Here is a 26,387-nt window from a genome sequence, read left to right as displayed (position 1 = left end):
ATTCTCCAAGATCCGTCTTTCTTCAAAACCAACAACACTGGAGAGCAATACGGTGAAGTACTAGGCTGGACAAGACCCTTTTCCAAGAGATCTTTCACTGGGTTCATACTCTTTTCATTCTGTGCTCGGCTCACACGGTAAGGTCGCCGGTTCGGTGACGTGCTTCCAGATATCAGATCAATGGTATGATCTTCAGGCCCTCTAAAAAGCAATCGGCATGAGCGTGTAGAAAAATCGTTCTTTTGTTCAGGTCAAAACATATTCCACCTTTATCCATCGTTCAGTTCTCTCCCAAAAGAATGAGTAAGAAACTGAAGTTCATCAAGTACAATCTCTAAGCCCTTCATTTATCAAAGTCGCTTTCTCGGCCCGGTAGTCAACCACGGCGTAGTTCTTGTGGTACCAAGGGATCCTGAGTAGAATGTCACTCGCGTACCCTGAACACCCCTGTCATTGCAAACAAAGTTTGCCAATGCTCGGTGTAATGGCAACATCCCATCCGGGTGCCAGTCGAACTAACCCCGCCTGTGGCATTAGTCTGTCGAGCGTAATTCCAAATCGAGCCGCCAATTCCAAGTGAAAAGAAGTTGGCCTTGGCTCCTTCAAAAGAGCTTCCTGATCCTTCACTTTGCCCCAAAAGCGGCAAAGTTTGTACTTTCATTCATTAGATTCGGTGCAGGTCCCACGTCGTGTAGTACCAGTTCTGCTTTTCTATCTGCCTTTTCTGCCACATTCCTCAACTGCTCTCGAACTCTCAGACCTGTCGTCCCTTATTAGGGCACTTCGCGGAGATATGTCCATGTTCCCCGCATCCAAAGCACTTCCCCTCTCTGATGAAGCGAGCTCTCTCCTCAGGAGTAAGCTTGGGTCGTGCATCCTTTTTCTCTGGGTTTCTCTTTTTCTTTCTACTTTCATTCCCAGTAGTCTGTTCGGCTCGTTGTGTCATGGCCTCATCTGTGGTGTAGGTCAGATTGCCAGAGTGAATGGCAAAGCCCCGCTTCGCATGACTCATCAACTCCTGAATAGAAGCTGACTTCTGTTCCAAGCAGTGGTCTCGGATCTCTGTAGGGAGACCCAAGGTAAACCGCTCAATCTGTTCTCTGAACGAGATCTTCTTGAATGAAGAGGTGGGTAGAAAAGAGCTCCAGAATCTTTCACAATAAGCAGTGATTGTATCTTGGTCATCCGAAGATGGTTCCAAGCAGCTCGTATATCTCGTTTATATTCTTGCGTCAACCAAGAAGAAATAAAAAGCTTCTTAAATTTCAGCCATTTAACTGGGGCAGTCTTGTTTAAAAGAAGTGTGGACCACCAAGACGAGCATTCCTCTTAAAGTAAGAGGCAGCTCTCCGAATCTTGGAGTGCTCTGAATAGCGTCCTCCCGCGAAAACGATGTCAAACTGCTGTATAAAAGACAAAGCCTTCGAAGCATTTGAGTATCCTGAAAAAGTATCAAACTTGATCAAGTGGCCACCTTCCCTAAACTCTCGAACTTTCTTGCTTTCATCTTCGAGAAAGTCATACTGGTTGGCTCTGTAAAAATTCTTCTTGTTCGCATAAAAGTTTCCGATGTTAGAGATTGAATTGTCCGTAAACGAGTCCTCTGTAGAAGTGTCACTCATTGGGCGAGACTTAGACTTCCTTGCCTTTTTCTTGCCCTTTCCGAAGCGTTGTTTCTTGCTTCGCTTTTTGCTTTTCCCGTCTTCTTCGCTCGAGTCTGAAGAGCTAGAAGAACTGTCAGAAGAAGAAGAAGAAGAACTGGGTAGGTCTTTAAACTTGACGCGCTTCTTCAGTTTCTTTGCTTTATCGAATGTCAACCGACGACCCAAATATTCCGGGAAGTCAGTGCCTTTCTTTTTCTTTTTGCCGTGCTTTTTGTCTTTCTTTTGCACGTTGAAAAGCTGAGCAATCCGTGCATCAACTACGTTCGCCAGTTCCTTCTCTATATATTTCTTGGAGGCAGAAGGTTTCTTGAGAGCGGGTTTCGGGAGTGTGTTGTGGTTCTCTGCTACTCCATCTGTACCTCTTCCAAAGAGGTCTGGTTCATATATTTTTCCATCTTCGGGTCCTTGGCAAAATTGAGCATCATCTTTGTTGCATCATCAATCAATTTTCGACGCTCCATCTCTTGCTGCTCCGCTGGAGTAGGCCTAGGCGGGACATACTCCGTGCCGGAATCTTCGTTGTGATCCCTGCACGCATCTCCAAATGCAAAGGGAGTCGACTGATCATTGCCTGAAGCCATAGGTGCCGCGGAAAAAACAATTCGGGGATCGGATTTCCCGTAGAAGAGAAATCAGCCGTGCTCTGATACCACTGTAACAGACTTGGACACTCCAAGTCAAGAATCAACCACGACAACACCAAATAACCACTTCAAAACAAGTCACAGATCACAATAGATTTACACTGGCCCGGCGGAGTTCCGTGCCTAGAGATATTGGCCCCAAAGACTGGCGCCCCTTTCGGTATTTCTTTTTATATTAATCATATCAAAGTACAAGAGAGTGGCTAGGGTTTCAATCTCAAACTCTGCGTCCAGATGCTCTGCGAAGTGAAGCCCTCACCACTTATTTAAAGATACAAGGGATGCCCAAAAGTAGAGCCCCAAAAGCTTTATAATTAAAAAGCATCAGTTCTCTCTCTTAGAGAGTCTTTTCTCTTTTTTTTTTAAAAAAAAAGCAAAATTCGCGTCGCTCATCATTTTCAAAAAAAAAAAAAAAGCCTCCGCGATTTCCGGAAATTAGGGTTTGCAGGAATTTTAGGGTTTCTGCTGTCCGCCACGTCATCACTTTGTGACACACACTAGCACGGTTGTAAGCATCCATTCTTGAGCAACAGTTGAGTAGATGGGCGGAGAGGGAAGGAATGCGTGCAGCTGGGCAGGCACGGTTCAGGAGAGGCTTCTCTACTCTTGACCATATCTTGACACTCAGGGCCATCATCGAGGAGGGCAGATCTCATGGGAGACGGATCTGTTGTAGCTTTGTGCTCATTTGTGGGATCATGGCATTGTACAGATCAATAGTAGGGCATGTACGCACCCCTGAGGGACTATCTACACCGGTTCACTCCACTATTGGGGTGAAGCAGGGCTGCCCGCTCTCTCCTACTCTATTCGGTATGTATGTGGATGAGGTTTCTAACTACATTGAGAGCGATGGTGATAGAGGTGCACAGTTGGCAGGGACATGGATTCCACTTTTGTTATATGCTAATGATAGTGTGTTGATCTCCGAATCTCCGGAGGGAATGCAACGTCAATTGGATGCTTTGCATAGGTTTGCCCACGAAAGTGGTTTGTCTGTCAACCTTGGTAAAACCAAGGTTATGGTGTTTAATACCACCCCACAATGGATCAAGAGGTCAGCACCTACATTCACATACGGCCAGGAGACTGTGGAGTACACAGATGCTTACACTTACCTTGGAGTGGTTTTTAGCGGACCTGCATCCTCACTCAGAAGAGCAGCAGAGACCAGATTGACTAGAGCCCACACAACATTGGGTAGATTGGAGAGGATGTGTTCGCAAGTTCAGTTTCAGGAGCCTCGAACGAAGCTCTGGCTCTTTGACACTTGGGTGGCTTCTGCATTGCTCTATGGAGCTGAGATATGGGGACCTTCATTGGATCACCACGGGAGGCCTTCTGCATTGCTCTATGGAGCTGAGATATGGGGACCTTCATTGGATCACCACAGGAGGCCGGGTCGCACTGATGGATGGGGGAACATGGAGAAACCTCTCGTCTCTATGATCTCGCGGCTCATTAGAGCCAAGGCATCAGTACCACGGGCCATTATCCGAGCAGAGCTAGCGGCCCCCCCACTAGTGGTTGAGGCTCTCACCAGATCAGTCTCCTTCATATACCGCACATGGAAACTTCCTAGAGACAGATATGCTCGCATTGCACTTGAGTCCTCTCGACAGTTAGCCATGCAAGGAGATATAGCATGCTGGTATGGGGAGATGACATCATGGTTTCAGACGCATGGGTTCAGCATAGACAGGTTGCCACCCTTCCAGTACTAAGTGGATGCACCATCTCTCACTCTTACACAGTCCGAGATCACCAGGCTCATCCGCCAAGACCTGACCCAGCTAGACACCAGGAGGACATGGATACAGCCAGCACAGGAATTGGGCACGAATATGGCTTTCTACATAGACCATATTCTCCAGCTTACGGAGGATGGTTTTGTAACGAAACCCAGATACATGGACACCCACTTGTGCCATGGGATACGATGTGCTATTGGCCAGTTACGCACATCTTCTCACCAGCTGCGGATTGAGACTGGGAGATACAGCGGAGTACCAGCAGAGGCTAGGACATGCCCCTTGTGTGACATGGAGCCTGAGACAGAGTTGCACTACACATGCCGCTGCCCCGTCTACTACGAGATACGAGGCTGCTTCCATTGCTTGCTCATAGAGGGTTTTGGACCACTCTCCAGAGTCATGGGATACGAGGATCAGAGATGCCTGGGTTTGTTCTTGCTCGAGCTGCACAGACACAGAGATAGCTTGATGAGTGGCGAGGCTAGCCAGTCCTAGAGACGGATCACAGACTCCTTCAGAGTAGACACGAGACAACCGTAGGAGCCACTCCCACAGCAGAGCTCCCTTTCGTCTCACACCAGAGGCACACTGATCGACCGAGCGATTGAGCTAGGGAAATCCATGCGCCCACGACTACGGAGGACTACACAGCATCGACAGAGGCTACGTCAGAAGATTCGGAGCACTCTGGCCAGGCATGCACGACGCCTGGTCAGACTACTAACCATGGAGGAGATTGATGAGATCCGCCAACGACCGATGCTAGATCTCCTGTGAATTAGCTATCCGAGCAAGCCGCCCATTTTGCTTAGTTCACATCGACCAGTCTAGAATCCCATAGTATATATCTTTGTTTTGTTATGTTGTTATTTTGTTACTCCGACTTTGTATCAGATCCACCGCATTGTAACTTTCTGGTCTCATAGGTCACTTTGGCCTTTCAAAGACGTTAATATAACATTTCATTTCATTTCATTTCTCTCTCTCTCTCTCTCTCTCTCTCTCTCTCTCTCTCTCTCTCTCTCTCTCTCTCTCTCTCTCTCTCTCTCTCTCTCTCTCTCTCTCTCTCTCTCTCTCTCTCTCTCTCTCTCTCTCTCTCTCGAGCAGATCTCCTACGCGAGCAGGATGTTAAGCGCGAGGGTCTGTTGTCTGATCGCGAGGCTCTGGCGGGCTACTGTTTGATCGCGAGGTTCTGGCGGGCTACTGTCTGATCGCGAGCAGGTTTGGCGGGCTGTTATCTGAGCGCGAGCAGCACGCAGGTCTCAAGGCAGCGGGTTGCTGAGCGTGCAAGGGCAGCGCTGGAGAATTCCCATCGTCGTCACCCTTTACAGTGCCCACCAGCTCCACCTGCTAGCAACATCAAGTAAGGGTCTCTCTCTCTCTCTCTCTCTCTCTCTCTCTCTCTCTCTCTCTCTCTCTCTCTCTCTCTCTCTCTCTCTCTCTCTCTCTCTCTCTCTCTCTCTCGGCGCCGTCGCGCGCCACCCCGAAGGGTTGCCGAATTTGGACGCCACCACAGCTACAGACAGGCGCTGCCTTTGCCGAAGATTCCATAGGTAGCAGGGGTCGCCACATTTGTGGCTCGGGTTCGATTGATCCGCCTACCGCAGGGGAAGTGCTGGGTGTAGATAGCTACACCACCCCAAAAAAAACAACAGCTAGATTTAAACGGAGAAACAGAGATATTGTACTATCACGAGGATCCTTACGAGTTGGGAAAACCTCTAGGATACATGATTAACTAATGATGGAGAAGGTCCAGGTGATGCTCAAATCAGAGCTAAACTATATGAGGGATGACATCAGGAAGGAAATGCACGCGAGCGCTGAGAGCTACAGGAACTCCATGTATGCAGACATGATGAGAGAACTAAGGAGAGAAATCTGGGGGATACAGAATGAGGAAATTCAGATCTTGAAAACGGAATTACGAAACCTAATCAAGGCCGAAGTAAATGTAACAGAATGCGTTATGCAAAAGAAACTCGATGAGGCAGTAGCAAGTTTTGAAGCATGGAGAACAAATATGGAAAAGCACATGGGGGAAAAAGATGCAATAATCGAGGAGCTAAAAGGAGAACTTGCGGCTTGCAAATCTGCAACTAAGGAGAAGGGAAACGACCAACCTTCGGTGCTAAAGGAGCTCGAGGACATGGAAGGATCAGATGAAAGCTCTACGGGAAGGAGATGAACAAAAATCGAAAACGGCATCTTCATGGGCGGAACGTCTTTTTAAGACACAAGAAAAGGTTGATGAAGCAGAGAAATGGATTGAGGATGCGAAGAAAGGGAAGGCCCAGATGCCTGAGACCACACCTACCTCCACCATTATTAATATGACCATCGAGGAAGAGCAGAAAAGGAAGAATCGAGCTCTGCATGTGCGGGTCACAGGAGTCAAAGACAAAGAGAATGTAGATGAAGAAGTGAAGGAATTGCTACAACGCATGGGCATCACAGAGCCTACTCACACAAGTGCATGGAGAGTGGGCAAGAAAGGAATCGATGAGAAGGGAATTGTAAAGGATAGGGCACTTATTCTCCGCTTCCCGAATATAGAAATAAGGAAAGAATTTCTAAAGAAGACGCCAACTCTTAAGAAAACCAGTATTTTCCTGGGAGATGACCTTACATTGGCACAAGTGGCACACATGCAAGAGTTGATGCCAGAGATCAGAGCAGCAAGAGAAAAGGGGAAAATCGCCTTTTATAGAGGAGGGAAAGTAGTGGTTCTGGAAAAGCGCTTATCATGACGGTGCGAGACCTATGGGGCAACGCTCCGGATAGCGGCGTGGAATTGTATTGGATCATATAGGCTAGATGTAGGTGCCTTTGCAAACAGCTTAAGGGACAGAGACATAGTTTTCTACTCAGAGACACACCAGATACCGGGACAGCTTATGCCACATGTGAAGGGTTATTTATGGGAAACAGCTGGTCGACCAGACAAGAGATCTCTACGGGGTAGCCGGGGTTCAGGAGGAGCAGCAGTCTTATTTAAAGAGGAGCTGAAACCACTACTACAGATTATCAGGAAAGATGAGCAAGCAAGGTATATGTGGGTGAGAATGAGAGCCGAGACAGGTAGATTTCTATATATCGCTATATGCTACTTCCCTCCAAGTACATCAGTCTACTCCTCACCTAAAGGACAGTCCCCTTTCTCCATATTGAATAATGACATATGGGAGTTCTCTAGAGATGAAGACATCGTTCTCTTAGGAGACTTTAATGCCAGAACGGCCAACTCTCAAGCAATATTTTATGATACTTCTGAGGAAATGCTCAGGGAAGTGGATTTATCACAGAGGGGGCTTACTAGAAACTCACAGGATAAAGAACACACTGAATATGGGAGACATCTCATGGAGATGGCAACTATACATGGTTTGGCCATACTTAATGGTCTAGAGAATTTCCCTTTATCTGGGGGATTCACATGCTTCCCGCACAGGCATGGGGCTAGTACATTGGATTATGTCATGACTTTACCAAGCTTTATTTCTAGTATCAAGGACTTTAAGGTGGGACCCAGACCGGTTGGGATTGCAGTGGATCATGCTCTCTTGACCTTATCAATCTCCTTCCAATACAATGCCTCTCAAGTACAAAGGAAGAAGACACACACAAGATATACTTTCACGCCAGAGACTGATTCAGTCTATGTGGAAAAGATCTATAATAGGATGTGGGCAGCCGAGCCAGTATATACTGTAGAAGAGATTACTTCTCAGTTAACAGAGATACTACATGGAGCAGCACAAGAGGCATACCCACATACTCAACCTGATCAGAAGAGAGGACCTGGGAACATGCCTCAGAACAGTTGGTATGACGAGGAATACAGAGAGACGAGAACCCAGGTCCAGAAAGAGCTTACACTTGGGATCATCACATATAAGCAGTCTCGGATTACTCTTCGGCGTACAGTACGTCCGTCGCAAGAAAAGGGCATTTTTGGCCAAAGTGGAGAAGGATTTATATCAGCTCTTCTTGAGTCAGGACTCACATGAGGCCTGGCGTTTATTTCACGAGCACTCACCGCCTCCGACGATTACTTCTCCTGAGATTTGGGGTGTAACAGACTTGGACACTCCAAGTCAAGAATCAACCGCGACAGCACCAAATAACCACTTCAAAACAATTCACAGATCACAATAGATTTGCACTGGCCCGGCGGAGTTCCGTGCCTAGAGATATTGGCCCCAAAGACTGGCGCCCCTTTTGGTATTTCTTTTTGTATTAATCAATTCAAAGTACAAGAGAGTGGGTCGGGATTCACTCTCAGACTCTGCGTCCAGATGCTCCTGAGAAGTGAGGCCCTCACCACTAATTTAAAGGTTACAAGGGATGCCCAAAAGCAGAGACCCAAAAGCTTGAAAGCAAAAGCAGATTCTCTCTCTCTCTCAATGAGAGTCAGTAAAAAGCAAGTTCTCTTTTTCTCTTTCTTTCTCCCAAATCAAAGCGAAAAGCTGAGATTTGCGTCGCTCAAAATTTCCCCCAAAAAAAAAAAATAATAATAATAATAATCCGCCTCCGCGATTTCCGGAAATTAGGGTTTGCAGGAATTTTAGGGTTTCTGGCAGAAATTAGGGTTTCTGCTATCTGCCACGTCATCACTTTGTGACATGGGGTCAATATGTAACATCATTATATATGGTATCTGGACAGCCTCCATTACCAGATCCGCTAGAGCCATGCCCTGCTACTAGTACTTTCTTTACTACGGAAATGGTGAAAAAATCCATTGATAAGATGAAGACAAGAAGAGCATATGATCATGATGGTTTAGTAGCAGAACATCTGATCCATGCCAGGGATCTACTTTTAGAAGTCCTTGCTCGTCTGTTTAATCGGGTCATGTGTGAAGGATTACCTGAATCTTGGAAATTATCTACTATCGTACTTATTTTCATGTCAGGGGATCCTATGATACCCGGGAACTACCGTACCATTATGGTAGGTAACACATTGACCCAACTGTACGCATCCATTCTTGAACAAAAATTGAGTAGATGGGCATAGAATGAGGGCATAAGGGCAACAGGGCAAGCTGGATTCAGGAGGGGTTATTCCACTTTAGATCATATTCTCACGCTCAGAGCCTGCACAGGGTCTGCACAAAGACCAAGGAAGGATTTGCCGCCACCGATAAGGTTCTTTCTCCCTCTCTCCCTCCCTCCTTCCCTCCCTCCCTTTGTGTTTGGAGTCTGCAAGGAGGCACTCTAGAGTCCTCACCTTGCGAAAGATTGTAAGTTTTGTATTCAACTTTGAAGTGTGCGTTAATTGTGTTGCAGAGTTATCATGCCTCGTCGACCTAATCCTCTTTGGGCCGAGCACACAATGTCCTGAGAGTTGTCAACACAGGAGGCCAAGCAAGTTCAGGGACTCGCACTTGGGTGTGCAAGTACTGCGGAGAGCAGATGACGAGTACAATTACCAGGGTTTTGAAGCACCTCACTGGTATTGGCACCACTGGACATTGTGGGGGTCGCGAGGCTATCCCGCCAGCATTGAGGGATACCTTGATTTTGGAGCATTTTCCTCCAGGATCTACTGCATCATCACAGTCAAGGGGAGCACGTGCAGCAGCAGAGGATGCCTTGCAGGATGCATTACTTGGAGATATTGGCGGCTCTGCGTCTGCAGCGCCATCATTTGCAGGCACTAGTATTAATGGTCAATGGAAGAGGATGGTGAGAGCTATTTCACAGGTTGGTGCTATAGATTCTTGGAATGGTCTTGACTACCAAAAGATGCGCACTACCATGCTTAACGACCAAAAAGAGATCATAGACCGAGCATTGACTCCAGTGAAGGTTGGGTGGGAACAATTTGGATGCACTATTCTTTTTGATGGGTGGAGTGACACGCGGAGGCGCCACATTATCAATATCCTTGTTTCCTCCTGCTTGGGCACATACTTCTTACGAGCCGTGGATGCAGGGAAAGCTGGAGAATGCATTTCTGCGGAGTTCATCTTCAAACATATTTGCCAGGCCATCAAGGAGGTTGGGGAGAAGAACGTCGTGCAGGTAGATACTGATTCCTGACCATGTGGCATGCACATTTGAATTTTTCATACATTGTCCAACGTAATAATGTCCACACTTCATTTAATATCTTGTCATGACTCATTGTAGGTAGTCACTGATAATGCCTCCAATTGCAAGGCCATGGGGGATATAGTGAGAGGCTGAGTTCACGCACATTGTGTGGACACCATGCGCTGCACATTGCCTAGACCTTCTCATGGAGGACATAGGCAAACTTCCCTAGGTGCAGCCTACAGTGTCTGATGCGTCCAAGCTTACCACTTTTTTCCGCAAAAAAACACCAGGCCTTGGCAATCTTCAGGAGCCACAGCACAGTAGACATGGTGCGTCCCTCGAAGACCAGATTTGCATACATGTATCTGGTGCTTCAGAGGCTGTTCAGATTGAGAGATCCACTGTTGCAGACAGTTGTGGATCCAAAGTGGAGATTGATGTACCACGCTCAGTCAGAGGCGACCAAGTACATTCAAAGAAAGGTTCTTGATGAGACCTTCTGGACACAGGTGCAATCCTTGGCAGTGGCTCTACAGCATTGTATGTACTACTACGGGTCACAGACATGGAGGGCTCTACACTTGGGTTGGTGTATCATCTGTTTATGCAGATGAAGACACATTTCTGGATGTACCTCATTGACACAGGATCGGTAAGTACAAACTACAAAGTGCTCTAATGTCCTCATGTGACATGTCTATTTATAATTTTTCAAACCACATACTTACTGTGACTATTTTGTTTGCAGTCGTGATGATATTTTGACTATTGTAGAGACTCGATGGCAGTTCATGCGTCGTCCCATCCATGGGATGGCTGCAGTTATCCATCCTCTCTACAAGAGCTAAGAATTGTTTGAGGAGGCTTCATTGCTCACACTACTCTCTGAATATCTGAACATTATATATGATGAGGATGAGCAATTGATTCTGGATTCAGAGATGAGTAGCTACATGAACAGTTTAGGACCCACCTTTGTGCGGTCCGTAGCATTGAGAAAGGAAGCTACCAAGCTTCCTTTAACATGGTGGCAGAACTATGGACGCCAGGGCCTTCCCAAGTTGTGCCACTTTGCATTGCGCATCCTTTCTCAGGTGAATACTGAAGTCTGAATTATAATTTATAATTATTGAATGATGAATCTATATTGTCACACGTGACACTTGTGACCCATGAGTGTTCGCTATTTGAATTGTTGTAGGATTGCTCAGCTGGGGCATGCGAGCGCAATTGGAGTGCATACTCTCTTATTCACACGAAGATCCGCAATCGTCTTAGCACGGAGCAGTTAGAGAGACTGGTTTATTGCCGTGCTAACATGCGGCTTGTGCGCAGCTTTCATGCCTTGGGGACACCCAAGCAGGTGAGATTTACATGCACATTTATGAAAACAAATCAATGATCAAAAGACAGTGTTGAATCATGGACTATGTTTTGTCTTGTCATTGTAGGTGGATCCCACAGAGTTGAAGATGGTGGCAGATCCTACTGCGGAGGAGGTCGATGCACGGATTCGAGATGAGCAGGAGGAGATCCTTCGAGAGTTGCACAGGGAGCTAGAGAGCGTGGATCGCCGGGTCACTAGATCTCACTCTCGAGCTTACAGTATTCCTCTTCGCATTGTTGCTGCAGATCCAGAGGTTGCACACAGAGAGAGCATTCGCAGAGGAAAGTTACCCGTTCGGCCTGCTCGTAGACAAGCCAATGAGGCTGTTCGACTCATCCACACCCAGAGTTCAGAGGCTGATGATCCAGATGAGGGGATGCACCCCTAGCATCTGTGCCAGAGGAGAGAGAGCCCGATTATGATGATGAGGGCAATGTCTTGACAGATGGAGACATTCTCTCTGAGTCTTCATCAGCCTCTGATGATGATTTTGAGTAGTACTTACTAGTGATTGCCCAGTGCTTTGGGTCTTGGGACTTGGACATTTGTCATGACTCATTTATGCTTTTTATTTTGTTGCTTGAGCCACCCAGACTCTTTATTGAGTGACTGTTATTTTTGTATCAGGATTCAGCATTCAGTTATGTACTTTTGACCTACACTATGCCATGTGGTCTGGACTCGATTCTAGCGGTTACTTAACTTGTGGGGTGATTTTAAGTGTTTTTTGAAAGTTGTGGCTATGTTTAAGTATTGTGCATTGTTTTTAAATTAGATAGGTTGTATATAAATTTGAAATTCTTTGTATTTTTAGCTTTTAAAAAATATACTACGAATTTTACGTACCTTATGGCCCAATCCATACGGTACAACATACAGTACGTATCGAACACGTACCGAATACTACGTACCTTACAACCTTGCTACAACCTCAAAGGCAGATCACAGATTTCTTCGGATCGAGAGAAGCAGGAGTGGAAGGAGAAGCAAGAGGCCAGCAGCCAGCACAAAGGAGTACCCACATTCATACCAAAGGCACCCTCATTGACAGGGCGATTGAGCTTAGGAAATCGAGACGACCACGACCAAGATACAGAAGCACGCTTCACCGGAGGAGACTACAACAAAGGATTAGAAGCATTCTAGCCAGACACCCAGAATGCTCCTAAGAAGTTTATTTAATACTTTGTATTTAGTTTTTCACATTTATTTTCACACTTTCACACTTTTCACACTTAGTACTTTAGTACTAAGGTCCCCAGACATTGTAACAGATTCACCACTTTTGTATCAGTTTGGTCTCATAGGTCATTCTGGCCTTTTGAAGACATTAATATAACATTTCATTTCATTTCTCTCTCTCTATAGGCTTTTACCCATCTAGTCTCTCTCTTAATTGGCCTCATTGTCATCGTGATCGGTCTTGATTTAACTTTGATACAATGCAGGGTGGAATTTTGTGGTTTAAGGACCTGACGGCTCCTGGGCAGGGACTTGTTGGAGCTGTGCTGCCTCTACTGGTGGCTGCTGTCTATTTTGGAAATGTGCATGTAAGCTCTTTCCTGCTTGAAGATTTGATTGTCTGTTCTTCCTACTGCCGTCTGATAATTTGCTTGATCCAGATTTAGATTATTTCTTTCTTCTAGCCTTATGAGATAGTTTCTGTTTCCTGTGGCTTAATTATGGTAGGTGTAGAGTTTTAGGTACTGTTCCAGGGGCATCCAATCAGGAAGGGGCTTTGGGGTGACTTTGAAAAGGTAACCGTCAGCTTAATAAAGTGCATCCTTTGCTTCTAGTTGTGTGCTCATGATGTGTGATCCTTTACAGGCCTTGAAAACAGTTTTGAAGTGCTCCACGTTATTCATATTTTGGTTCACCTGTTCTGCTCCTCAGGTATGCTGCTGATAATAAGGGGTTTGCCATGCATTTTTGCAATTTCTTTTTCCAGAGCATGCATGTCAGTTAGCAAGAGGTTATTGCATGCCTTGTTTATTGAAATCAGAGTTGCATGTCAGCCGTCTAGCTGACTAATGTGAGAATTTAATTTTTATGATAGGCTCTGCAAGTGTTTTTGGTGCCACACAGCGTTATGACTTTCTCACAGGTGTGTCCAATTTTCTTCTTGTCGTGACCTGAAAACATAACATTAAAAAAATATGAGAAGTTAGAAATGGTGCAAGCAAGTGTAGGCTACAAAAAAATAGTACATAAAGGTTTTGAATGTGGGAGGAAAGGGTTATTTTTCCACATCAAAGATATAATGCTCTTTGTTGTTGTATTCGATGTACTGAAGGACCTGTTTTAGTAGTATCTTTAGCTTGGGTATCTGCAGTAAGTGTTTCTCACAAAATGGAGATTGCAAGTGTCTGCTCACTGCAAGAGCCTAGTTATTATTTTGAAGCTTAGGGTTACTGTAGAATTCTTGGTTGTGAAAGGAGGCTAACTCCCCACGTTTTGATTCCATGGAACAGCCAAATAGTTGCAGTTTAAATTATCATGGTTGCTGTTTTGAAAGTGTAGGCATACTCAAATTTTTTGGCGTTAGTTTAGCAAGAGCCTTCAAAATAGTTTACAAATAGTGTAACAGGATTGTGAAATCTTTGGCTCTTCTAGGCTTCAAGAGATGAACATTTCATGTTGGTTGGCAGACAGTACTCTTTCAAAATGAGAAGTTTTTGACACAAGTGGTTGGGCCAAGGAAAAATGCCGCTGTCAAGGCGCCTGTTGCTTCTAGTGGTCATCATACAACCACTTTAAGCAGCTATGAGAAACTTCTCAAGGTAAGCATTTAAATTCACTGGTGGTGAGTCTACAATATTGTCATGCAGGTGTAGGAAATTTATTAAGGTAAGGTTGCAATTCATTGGCGGTCTATCTATTGTAGCATTAAGCAGCTATGGGAAACTCTTAAGTTAAGCATACAAATCCACTGTTTCTTCTCTGTGCATGAAAAGCTTTACTTCCTGTGAGGAAAACATCAATTATAATATAATTACTGCCATTTAGTCCTTACAGCTCTCATTTTGTTTAAATGCTTGGTTTCTCGTTCATAAAACCCTTTTGTGTTCTCCTTTACGATTAAGGTGGCCATATTAACTGTGATGTTTAGCCTCAGAGGCTAAACATCACAAATGGTGGTAGTTCTTTTTTATAAGATCTCTCTCTGTTGTCCATTGTTTCTGAAAATTGCGTTTTCACCATGCCAAAACGTTTTCAAATTTGTGTTTTGCAAAATGGAAATCTCAAACACATTCAAACGAATAGCCGTTTGCAATGTGGACAAAGGGCTGCTGACAACACCAATGTCTTGTGTGCTTTTCTGCTGCACTCTGCAAACTTCTCAAAGAGGAAAAGCTTCACAGCGTAGTCAGTGCTAAGTTTCACATTTCACACAAGTGTGCTTGCTTGGTAGCCTGTTCTCTTCACAAAAGAGGGAAAATAGCCCTTCACAGAAGGGACTTCAGAGACACATAATAGCCCGGGAGAGGGCTTGCGAGTTTTGTATCGGTAAGGGAACTTCTAGCTGACCTTGGGAAGACCGAAGTTATAAGTTTTACACACATCTTCCGTAGTCAAGGTATACATGTATCATGTATGCAGAGAGGTAGTGGAGGTGTGCTTCATAAGTAGATGAGATGACTCTCACTCACTGAGCAAGGGTAAGTGGCCTTTGCTACACTAAAGACACAGTGCCAATGGCCACATTTTCAAGAACCTGGGTTGCAGGGGTGGCGTTTTATATTATTGTGATACCCTCATTAATGTTTAGTCCACTTGTATGGGCTCCAGGTTTATCTCTAGCTATCACTAGAGCGCCGTCAAATTATTATCTTACCTTGGATGATCCACAAAGAACTTTATTTCATGACATTTTGGGTACTGTGTTTGTTGCACACTGGAAGGCATGGTCACCACCATGAAACACGTTTCAGTAGGTTTGAAGGGGGGAACATTTCGAACACCGAAACGTTACACTTGATTGGGTGAAAAACACACCATTTCACTAAGAACGAGCTACCATTCTTTTTAATGGTTCAAAAGTTGGGGACCCTTTTATGAACATTTTGGTCCTTCGTTTTACTGCACTCTATCCTCAAGCTGAAACGTTTGCAGTGAAACAATGCGTTTCAAGGGCTCGGCCACCGCTAGAGGCGTTATTTCGGACAATAAGTTATTCATAGACTAAGGATTTGATCATGCTTGGATGATTTAAAGAGCTTGGGAGGTGTTTCTTGCAGGGTAGGAGGCATAGGTAGTCCGCTATGACTGGCAAGAGATGATAGATCACCACCATTCCAGCTAGATTTTGTTTGCCCACTATATTTGACTTTCTTATGTAAAGAGAAACATGGTTATGCGATTTGATTTGATGAACAAAGATAGCAGACAGGGCATGCATTGACGGATCTCAGCTTTAATGCATGAAGATGCAAGTCTACGGAGATCAAGTTTTAAATATTGTATTGCACAGTTATATCCAGAGACCTCTGTACATGGATGTGTATATGTCACAGGCTATAAGGACTTTAGCCCAGGTTCAGATCTCATCGCATAGAATCCCATAGATGGAAGAACAGGGTGCGTACTCTATGAGAGTCGCATGTGTATACTATGTCAGCAGGAAATAAAATCTGCTATGAGAGTCGGATGTGTATACTATGTCAGCAGTAAATAAAATCTGCAGAGAAACTGATTTGTAGATGCTCAATATGTTTTTAAGAGGGACCTGATTCATTTCAGAGTGTGATGTAGTTCTCAAAAATGTCTAGGCATGGTCACTGCGAAATGTGGTTTGGCGAGCCTGATAGGTGAACCGCCTGAAATGGGCAAAATGTTGTACTTTGCCAGTCAGAAGCCTAAAGGTAAAATGCCTGAAACAAAAAGTAAAATATTTTTTATTTGCAACATAAACTGTATTTAGTTTAAGCTATCATTGTCGTAACCTTAACTTACAAGAAAGTGCAATGGGGGAAAGTAGGAAACCTTATTTTTATTTTTTGCAAAAGGACCAAGGTTGTATTACTGTTTACGAAGTGCTCCTGGGGAAGCTTCACAAGTCTGTCCCCATGAAGGTTTACAAAACTAGGATGGTGTGCACAAACCCTAGATTTTTCTATCTGCAATTCACAGCTAGATTGGCAAGCTTGAATTCACTTCTATTATAGTTTTCACTAGACATGCACACTACACATGGACATGTATGTACAGATGTTCACCGAGACCGTCATCCAGGATGACACGTTTCGGGGTGAAACGTTCCATTTCAGTTGTGGAACATCTCAGTGCTGAAACATTTCATGGTGGCGTTTTGTCTAGGACTCTTTCTCGTGGAGTGGCACAGACACGGAAAGGGTATGATGATGGAGCGGTGGCAACAGGGCACTTGGCATAGATGGATCACATGAGACACAATGCTTTTCAGCTCTGTGCTTTTAGTCTTTATGCATGATTCACAGAAACAAGGGCAACATATATTGATAATAATGTAGGCCAGGTTGGCATTTGTCAGAATTGATAGATAGAATCTTTCGTGCTCTCCATAATGCAGAAGTCTATTGAAGCTGACAAAATTTGGTGGGGTTATTCGACAATCTCACCAACCTTTTTTTTTCGGCACATCACCAATGAATATTTCTTGGGGTTACTCAACTATCTTTTGTTCTTCACCTCGCCCTCCTTTTTTTTTGGCACATCACCAATGAATGATTCCAATACGCTTACTTTGATCACTAAGGTTTATTACTTGAAAGGACATCACTATCTTGAACTCAGCTTCAGCTAAGGTTCTTAACCTTTCATTTTTGTTTCTCTCTCGTTTGGTCATCTTTTTGTAAACATTTTGTATTCAGATATCCTTTTATTGTCAGAAAATTGAACATAGAAACGAGGGTTATGCTTTTATATCTTACGTGACAGTGGACGCATTTTAGCCTCATCAAGGACTGCAACAGTTGTTTTTTTTTAAATTTGCCCTAAGTACTCAGCCATGTATCCTTTCAATTTTCTTGGTCAGGATGCTGGTCCTCGTTTCAATTCAGGAAAAATTTCACAAGCCATCGAGTTGCTTAAGTAAGCTGAAGCATTCTAGAATCCGATTCTCATTTTTAGTCAAGCGTTGTTTGATACAAGGGTTATGCTGTTGGAAAGCCAGTCCTAAAGCTATGTTACAAACTTGTCGATGGATCTACTTAGCAGCTCTTTTGCGTGATGGTTAACAGGGATGCTATCAAAGAGGAACCTGAAAAAGGGGAGGCTTATGCATTGCTAGGGCTAGTTTACAAGACACAAGAAGATTGGGAGAATTCTGCATTTTACTACAAGCAAGCTATTTCCAAGGTCAGTTTTTGTGTTCTCTAAAGCAATTGAGTCCAATTTTTGTTGAAATGAACTTAGCATGCATGTGATTTATCAAGCTAACAGCGTTGTTTTTTTCATATGCGTATGATTGCTTAATCATTTTTTTTTTTCATTATATTTGCATCTTTTTAGTTGTACCTTCTAGCTTCTAATGTTTAGTCTTTTTATGTTTAGAAATATTATTGGGAAATTCATGCATCTTGTCATATTTTCCCCCTGTTTTCTTTATGGCGTATGGAATCCAACATATGGTATTTTTTCTGGGTCTGAATCATACTTTTTTCATACTTTCATACCCGTATGTGTATGCAATAGTTGGCATATGAAAAAACTATGGCTATGACTTATTGTAGAGCTCACTTAAGAATCCTGTATGATGTCTTGCAGGGAAAAACAGATGATTTCAAGATTGCTGCATATGCTGGATGTGGGTTAGCTCTTTTGAAGGAGGTAATCAGCAATCAGCTACCCTCTGCTTTTTATCATAGTCTCGTTCATCTATGGATTTTTATCAGAGTTCATACTTTCATATTTTTCTCCCAGGGTGGTGGCTCATCAAAAGCTCCTATATCTCATGCGTTCAAGAGATTATTAATAATACCCCTATTTACATGTTATATTCACATTGTGCGCCTATTTTCAAAACCCCCACTAAAATACATTTTGGAGTATTATAACTTGTCTCCAGTTAACTTGGGTGATATGATACACGTTTTGAAAAGTGACCATCCCTCGATTTTTCCCTCCATCCACCCGTTTAAATCGTGTCATTATATGTTTCTTCTAGCATAAAATGATAGAATAGCATCATGGGTTCCTTGTTCTTTTATTGAATTTTGTTGTCCTTGCTCTAAATGATAGGGTATGGTGATGGAATGCATTGAAACATTAAGACCCATCAGAAGCTTTCAAGCACCTGAGCATCCCGATAGTAGGCACTGCTATTATGCCTCTCTAGTCATATTGGGAAGGTTGGTTTTCTTAAGGACGATGCATTGCAACTGCAAACTCAAGAGAATCTTTCCACAAGGTCTAATACACTTGGTCTAATACACTTGTCTTGGTTGGTGAAGGGCGTTGCTTGAAGCAGGTTTGAAAGAGGAATCACAAGAAGTTGTGCGACTGTATAAAGACCTGGATATGGAGAAGAGTAAGAGTTGAGGTAATGCAAGTTCAAATCAGCTCTCTACAAATGAGAAAGAACGAGTTGAAGCTCCTGTGAAAACTTCAATGCGACTTCTACACTGTGTTCAAAGGCAACTTCTCAAATTGCCAGTTTTCCACTTTTCATTGAGTTCACAACATTTATTTTAGGAATTACAAGACCCATTCTTTTTTTTTTTTTGGGGGGGGGGGGGGGGGGGGGGGGGGTCTTGCCCAAAGGGCCAGGCCATAACATTGCTTACCCTTTTGGCTTACGGGTATTTTTATCGAAAAAATTTACTTTTTTTAGCAAATAAAATATTTGTCCTCAATATAATTGTACACAATCCTTCCAAATGTATTTTTGTGCTAAGAAATTAGGCGGTTTCAGTGGTTTAAAGACCCCCTCGTGTGAGGTATCAGATTCTCTTGCTACTTGGAAGAGAATCTTGCTATTTTCTATTAAGTGGTAATTACATGCTACGACTATTAGGCCACACCAGATTGTCAAGAGGCCCAATGAGGTGTGTTCGCCATCACACTATCGCTTGTGTGAGCAATCCTCATCATAAATATATATGCATGGGACTCCTATGGGTTGGGCGGACACTCACATTGGTCAAAGCAATATTATCCTTGCATGTGCGTGTGCTCATGCGCGCGCACATTGGCATGGATAACCGTTATGAATACCTAGAGAAATGTGTGGAGATGGAAGTAGGTACCATTGAATTGGAACATGCTAAGTTGAGGCCAGTCTCTATGAGAATTTTCACGACTTTTGATAGGAACTGACACATATTTTAAGAATAGAGGAACTTACCTCAACCTTCAGTTCTTTGCTAGAATTTGAATTACACAAGGTTAGTTTTAATTGACTAACTTGGACATTTGGGAAGCAATACAAGGTCTATAGACTTAGTCGCTCGATAAAGGCGTTAGCGTGAATGCCCATCGAGACAGCTAGAGATGGATTGGTAATAGCTTAAAGGTAGTTGTGCATGGTTACCTAGAGTAAAAAGTGTTTTGATAAGTGGTTTGTGCATGACCACCTTGTACTTAGGTCCTCGATAGGCTCACATGTTAGGGGCAACTAGATAGCCACCCATCCACAACTTAGTTCCTCACTTGTGAAGCTTTACGGTTGATTTGGGTGTTGGACAAGACATTGCCAACATTATCTACACTGATAATGTTGGATGCATCCTACATTGTCAACCTTGTTACCAAGTCCTAATGGTTTGCGATTCGGATGCTAGTCTCAATAAATAGATCTCTAATCCCTACTCTGTCAACAAAGCAGCCTTCAATGAAGCCATATAGTATGCAATGCATGGTTCCATCTAGGAGCACTTTGTATATAATTTTTGGCCTAGCTTTCTACTGTAGGAAGAAAATTGAAGGCCTTGAGTCAGCTATGTTGATTTAAGAACAAATTCAAGAGGTTGTTACATCTAATAAAGAACTTTAATATGAAGACATAAAATCCTCAAAGGAGAAAGAAAATAAAAGAATATCAGATACTTAGGAAAACATGGTTAGAGAAACTCATAATTAAGAGAATGGCAACCAACTAAGAGTTTAACATAAGTATCCAAGAAGAAACACAATTTGGTTGGCGATTTATCTTATGACCAATAGGTAATAGGTTGTGTAAGTCTCTTAGTGTACAATGTGTCATTGGGTGGGAAAATAAGTCTAATGGCTTGGAAAGAAATAAGCTAGTGGGTTGCAAGCAAAAGATGCCCAGCCAATAACATCTTGAGAAAACGTAGTAGATCTTTGGAGTTATTACTTGGCTAGTGGTATAAAGAATCTAAAGACACTAAAGGTAAGATGGAAAGCACTTACTTGACATGAATATTTTGATATTACCCTCGAGGGATTCACTCTACAAAACGAGACGCCACCTGCGAGCGGACAATATTGGTAAAACCTCTATATACGACTCATATTAAGGAATATGACCCCCCTTTCTATGCTTATACGACAATCAATAGAAAAAACTATCATACCCCTATCTTATATATAGAATGTAGGTCTCACATGATTTAATTGAGTAAAACTAGTCAAGGAGTTGTAGCATAGTGATTGGCAATGTTCTAAGGAACCACTTCTATTGATAACTAGATGTACCTTCAATGTGTCTTAGTTTGACTTTCAAACTATGTGCTCGATGAGCTTCCACTTAGGGTACTTGTCCAATTTTGACCCATCTAAATTACTCAAAAAACATGGTTATAAGGTTCTGCTAGGTTTTCCATGTAAATTTTCATTTTTATACAAACTCTTTATAGATTTCATCCCTCGACAAATGAACTATAATCAGAGAATAAGCGATTGATACAAAAGAGTGTTAGTTCTTGCATGTATCTTTGTAGCTATTGACACATAAGTTTGAGAGTAAACTCTTTTGGGAAGCCAAGATTTTGAAACACAAATCCTTCCTCTCATTTTTCCTTTTCTCACTCCCCTTCCCTCAAACTCCCCTCCCCACCAAATATGATACCCCTCTCCCTTATTTTTAAGCTTGGGAGATAAATTATTGGGGGTATGTCCCTAACTTATACGTTTATGTGACTTGTAAAAAACCCCCCTCCCCTACACTTACATGGTGCGGGAAGTTTTCCATGGTGAATCCCCCGGGATATTACCACACTAGTATGAGATGCTTGATTTATGTATATTTAGGCACTAAAGTGCGAGGGTAATTATCTATCACCAAATAACCAAAAAAAGATTGTGGGTTGCCATGAGAGGACTTTACATTGGTAATCCACAAGTTGGATTGATATATAAGAGTTCTCAAAAGTGAGACCTCAAAAGGAAAGAAATGAGGAGCTCTAAGGCCAAGGAGAGTATTTTACCTTTTTATAGTTTTCTCTCCTCAGTGGGTTCCATGATGTTTACAAGGACGTAAACTTTGCTTCAAGAGGTGGTATTTCGCATCAACTATAGTATCAAGACCATGGAGCACACATGGCATCCATAGATACGATGCATACAACACATCCTACATGTAGACTAGCACACAGTGACTTGATCCATGCTTGGCCTAGTGACCAATGTGAGTAGCCTAGTCCACGATCATATATGCATGAGGCTCCTACGGTTGCATCGCTCCTACGGTTGCATCGACACAGCTTATTGCTAGGGGGCTCTTAGGAGAGCTAGCTTATGCCAGGTTGTCTCAAGAGTAAAGGATAGCAACATTGAAATCCCCCAAACAAACAAAAAAGAGGTAGGACAAACCCATACAAAAAGAGTACTTCTCCCAGAACCAAGGCCTTTTCGTAACTCAAAGAACCTAGCAGACACTTAGGCTTTATTTTTCCTCAAGGGCACTACCTGACCCCTTACATTGATTTGACAAATGGGTTTTTGATAGATAAATACAAAATTACTTTCTTTCTGTTTCATCTTTGTTGCAATACGTGAATTAGATGCTCCATAAGAGATCCTCCAAAGTTAATGTCCCAATGAATAATGGCGGCTACAGAACCTTCATGATGATATCCTTTTGCTTGCTTCTAATACTTTAACAACATTGACCTTTTATGATTGGAACTTGAAGCTTTGCCTCTCTTACCTTAAAGCCTTGAATCTTTCCTCTGCATGAAATATTTTAATTTGTGGAGACTTAAATGATGGAAACGGTCAATCAAGAAAGACTAAAAAAGACATGGTAAATCTTCTTAGATAATGAGATTAGAAGCTTAAACCAAGAAGGGAGGTTGCCTTTTGAAATAAGATATTGAAGCTTGATGGTAAAAGAAGTTTATTTCACCTTTGTAGATGGATTGGAAAAGGTGCCTTTGAAGTTGGTCATATTCTTACCATATTCTTACGATAAGAGACTCGCCAGTCAATGGCATTCTTTTTTACAAAGATTTGCTATTTAGTTCTCCAAATGCGGTGAGATTGGAGTAGCAGAGGGTAGCTAACCTAAGCTATTCCGACTTCGAAGAGAAAGGAGGAAAATTTACAACACACACCAATACATAAAGATGAGTGCCTATAGGAAGCAAGAAATATGTTGCTCTTCCAACCACTTCTCTGAAGTGGGACACCTTGAGATATACCATGCCGATTGCATCTTGCACAGTTCCTTCTTAAAATTTGAGTTCAAGTGTTGTGCTTGATGCCAGTTTTAGTATTCTCCTCTATAAATGCCTTGACCATAAAATTGAGATTGTGCAAAACCGGCACTTGGAGAGTCTAGAACCACGCCAAGGACTCCCAAAGCCTTGGACCATAGTATGAATTTCTATGACCTTTCTGGCATAGATCACATATGAAATTTTAATGGTTCCATGATAGCACTTGGACAACTTTTGTAGATGGGAGTGTTTCACCTCCTTTGAACTACCCTCTTATGCTTACACTATGGTAAATTTTGTCTCAAGATCATCCTTAACATCACTCTATTTATGCATTATTCCCCCCATTTCCCTTTAGGTAGCATAGTGACCTTGGGACCTATAGGTGGGATGACTGGAATAGGAGCAAAGGAAACACCGGTTTGGTTTCCCTTTTTTTCTTATGGTCCTCATCCAAGTCCTCTACATTCCAAGGGTCTCATTGGTATTGGGGTGTTTGAGCTCTAAAATGAGGATCTTGGGGCTGGAATAAGGGAGCTGGCTTGGCAAATTCATAGCCATCGGCTCTAACCCTTCTTATGTCTCTTGGAAAGGTCGACATTCCACTCCAAGTATAGTCCCTAAGATTGCACAGGATGAACTTGAAATATTCATTTCCCCATCCATCCAAGAATTGAGAAGGATCGGATTCACTTGCATAAACATAGAGTTTGCATGAGTGTGTAGTTACGGTTGTGATTATGCATCGTGTACACCCACCCTGACATAAGAATTATCAACACACACCCTTTGTATTGTCACTTTTCCTATGAATCTAGGATGAAGCTCTGGTGGTGGAGTCGGCACTTAAACCACCTCTGAATTTCTCCTTGTGTGGAGTTTTTTCTTGTAGGAGTGTCAAACAAATTAGGCACCCAAGTTGGGGCCGACGGTGTGTGTCTTGGTGTTTTGTACTCCTCAAGAATGGCAAAGGGGTTGTTGTCATTGGTGGTGATTCACTCTAGGTCAAAGCATCATTGTGAGGAGACTTACCCCAAGGTCCATGGCCTCATAGACGCGAGTTTTTAGAAAGATGGTGTCCTTCCCATGCTCAATTAGGTGATCTCCTTTGTCTTTGAAAATAGAAGGGTGGGTGAAATTTATGGTGACCTCCTCCTAGATTCACTGTCGTGGTTTGGTCATCGGTTGTATAGATATCCAGGACAAAAGATATTGGTATGAGAGTAAAAAATACAGTTATAAAGGATTTGACTAACTGCCTCAATGGTTTTTTTTCATTAAGCCAACAGGGATAGTGTCACACGAGATGGTTTCCTCATAATTTGACACTATTTCTTCTTAAATATGGTCTCTAAATGGTCCATGGAAGGTACCACCTGAGTACTACGAGTACAATCCTTAGATGGTGCTTCAGATCGGAAAGCCAATATTTATTTTGGAGGATAAATAATGCAAGTTAGCACCCGAGGCAGATGTTCCTACTATGGCTTAGATTGTTTTGGGTAGTCGACAGAGGACTAGATGGTTTCTAAGCCCCCTTTGTTGCTCATATTAATTTGTGCCAATAGATTTCTTTTGCTCAGGATCCACGGCCTTTAGAGGAGGGCCACAAATGGTCAACACTACAAGATTCACCAAAAGCTTTAAGAGCCGCATTGGAAAAAATTTGGTAGTAGGAGATTTTGGAAAAATTCTACAAGGTTGGGCACGTTGAAGGCCTCATTGGACTAACTCACTGGCAAACTCTAGGGTCAAAAAGATTTGACAAGAAACCTTAACAGCTCCAAAACATTATGAGCTCATATCATTTTCTAACATTAGAAGATTTTGGAAAAATTATGCAAGGTTGAGCACCTTGAAGTCCTCCTTAGACTTACTCATTGGCTAGGTTTGACTCCAAAGTTTACATTGGAAGATTTTGGAAAAATTATGCAAGGTTGAGCACCTTGAAGGCCTCCTTAGACTAACTCATTGGCTAGGTTTGAGTCCAAAGTTTGCTTATATAGTTTAGAATTTTGATATCCAAATGAGGCTATGAGCATACCTATGTGTCACAAGGGGTCTAAAGACCTCACTAGCCCACTATAGGTCCAAAATAGCACCTTGAGCCCAAAACAATCTCACGGATAGAGAGTTGTTTTGGTGTGTAGTCCTACTTTTTGGAGAAAATTCTTCTCTCTAGGGCCAGTCCTAATGTTGATATAAACATTTAACCACTTGTGTTTGGTTTTCAAAATGCAAAAACAAATAAAAGTTAAATTCATTATATTTTCGGAAAGCAAGCATCAAAAAGGTGAAAAACTCCTAATCTTAATTTAACTAGACCTAATCGTCAAGAGAAAGTCTCAACCACATTGGTGTTTAAGGTTTGTGACCCTCCCACAACTTAATGGAAAGATTGATGGAAAAAAAACCTAACCTAAACTAATCAAACAATCAAATGCTTCATAGATTTTCACTCGATGCAACAAGGAATGATGCAGCTATTCCGTGCTAGCACCAAGGAGGCAATGTGTCACAAATACAAAGATATTATCTCTCGATAGGAACAATGGATCCTCAAGTAATATTCCTCCAAGTATGGACTCCAATAAGAACAACATTGAAATGATCAATTTTTCCAAGTATGGACTCCAATAAGAACAACATTGAAAAGATCAATTTTTCAGATAGCTCTTTTAAAGAGATGGAGGAAAAAAGCTTTAACAACTTGGCTGATGATGGTATATGAATGCGAATAAAGAATTCATGGTAGAGACGGAGAAGTATATAATGTCAATGATGGCAATATAGAAGACAGTTTTCTGTGTGCTACGCTAAACAAAGTCACCATGGAAAGCACTTTGCAGTGCATTATTTGGCTAGGCACAAGTATCAAAGATTAAGCACAGTCATTTCACAACACTACAATGGTAATTGAGTAGGTTGAAGAGATTCCACAACACTATAATGGTAATTGTGCTTATGAACTGGTGCCAATTCATGTAGGATGCTCTACTATGCTTGGGATGAAACAAAATTACAATGGGCAATGCTACATGAAGCTAGTCCATACACAAATAAATTTCCTTGTTGTGATTAGATGAAGTAGATGTGGACATGTCCCATTAAAGCATTAAGTGGTAAACTAGACGAGATGGCATGAAAAGGAAATTGTTGCATGCGATTGCATGATAAGCAATACAAAATGGAACTTTGTTGATTTTCTTCTATTCTTGTGAATCCACAATATTGTTTCAAGATTTACCTTGCTTTGTCTACTATGTATTAGCAAACAACAACATCTCTCCT

At 42.6% G+C, this 26,387-nt stretch overlaps 1 protein-coding gene across 2 annotated transcripts in view; it reads left to right on the top strand.

Moving 5' to 3' along the window:
* LOC147425491 (ALBINO3-like protein 3, mitochondrial) overlaps positions 1 to 19,204 on the top strand; it is a 153,257-nt gene extending 134,053 nt beyond the window's left edge. Inside the window, exons 5-14 of one of the 2 annotated variants that reach the window (XM_086500311.1) lie at positions 12,945 to 13,046; positions 13,200 to 13,253; positions 13,324 to 13,389; positions 13,553 to 13,600; positions 14,145 to 14,276; positions 17,510 to 17,565; positions 17,715 to 17,832; positions 18,241 to 18,303; positions 18,715 to 18,824; positions 18,927 to 19,204. In XM_086500311.1, the coding sequence (XP_086356437.1) occupies positions 12,945 to 13,046; positions 13,200 to 13,253; positions 13,324 to 13,389; positions 13,553 to 13,600; positions 14,145 to 14,276; positions 17,510 to 17,565; positions 17,715 to 17,832; positions 18,241 to 18,303; positions 18,715 to 18,824; positions 18,927 to 19,014 (837 nt within the window). In that variant the 3' untranslated portion in view covers positions 19,015 to 19,204. The remainder of the gene's footprint in view (positions 1 to 12,944; positions 13,047 to 13,199; positions 13,254 to 13,323; positions 13,390 to 13,552; positions 13,601 to 14,144; positions 14,277 to 17,509; positions 17,566 to 17,714; positions 17,833 to 18,240; positions 18,304 to 18,714; positions 18,825 to 18,926) is intronic. The other variant, XM_086500312.1, reaches the window with a different exon arrangement.
* The last annotated feature ends 7,183 nt before the right edge of the window (positions 19,205 to 26,387 follow it).

The sequence above is a fragment of the Adiantum capillus-veneris genome, chromosome 25 (genome assembly GCF_014529385.1).
Source record: "Adiantum capillus-veneris isolate H3 chromosome 25, ASM1452938v2, whole genome shotgun sequence".
Lineage (NCBI taxonomy): Eukaryota > Viridiplantae > Streptophyta > Polypodiopsida > Polypodiales > Pteridaceae > Adiantum > Adiantum capillus-veneris.
Note: the sequence above shows the minus strand (reverse complement) of the source record. Positions and strands in the feature narration are given on the sequence as shown.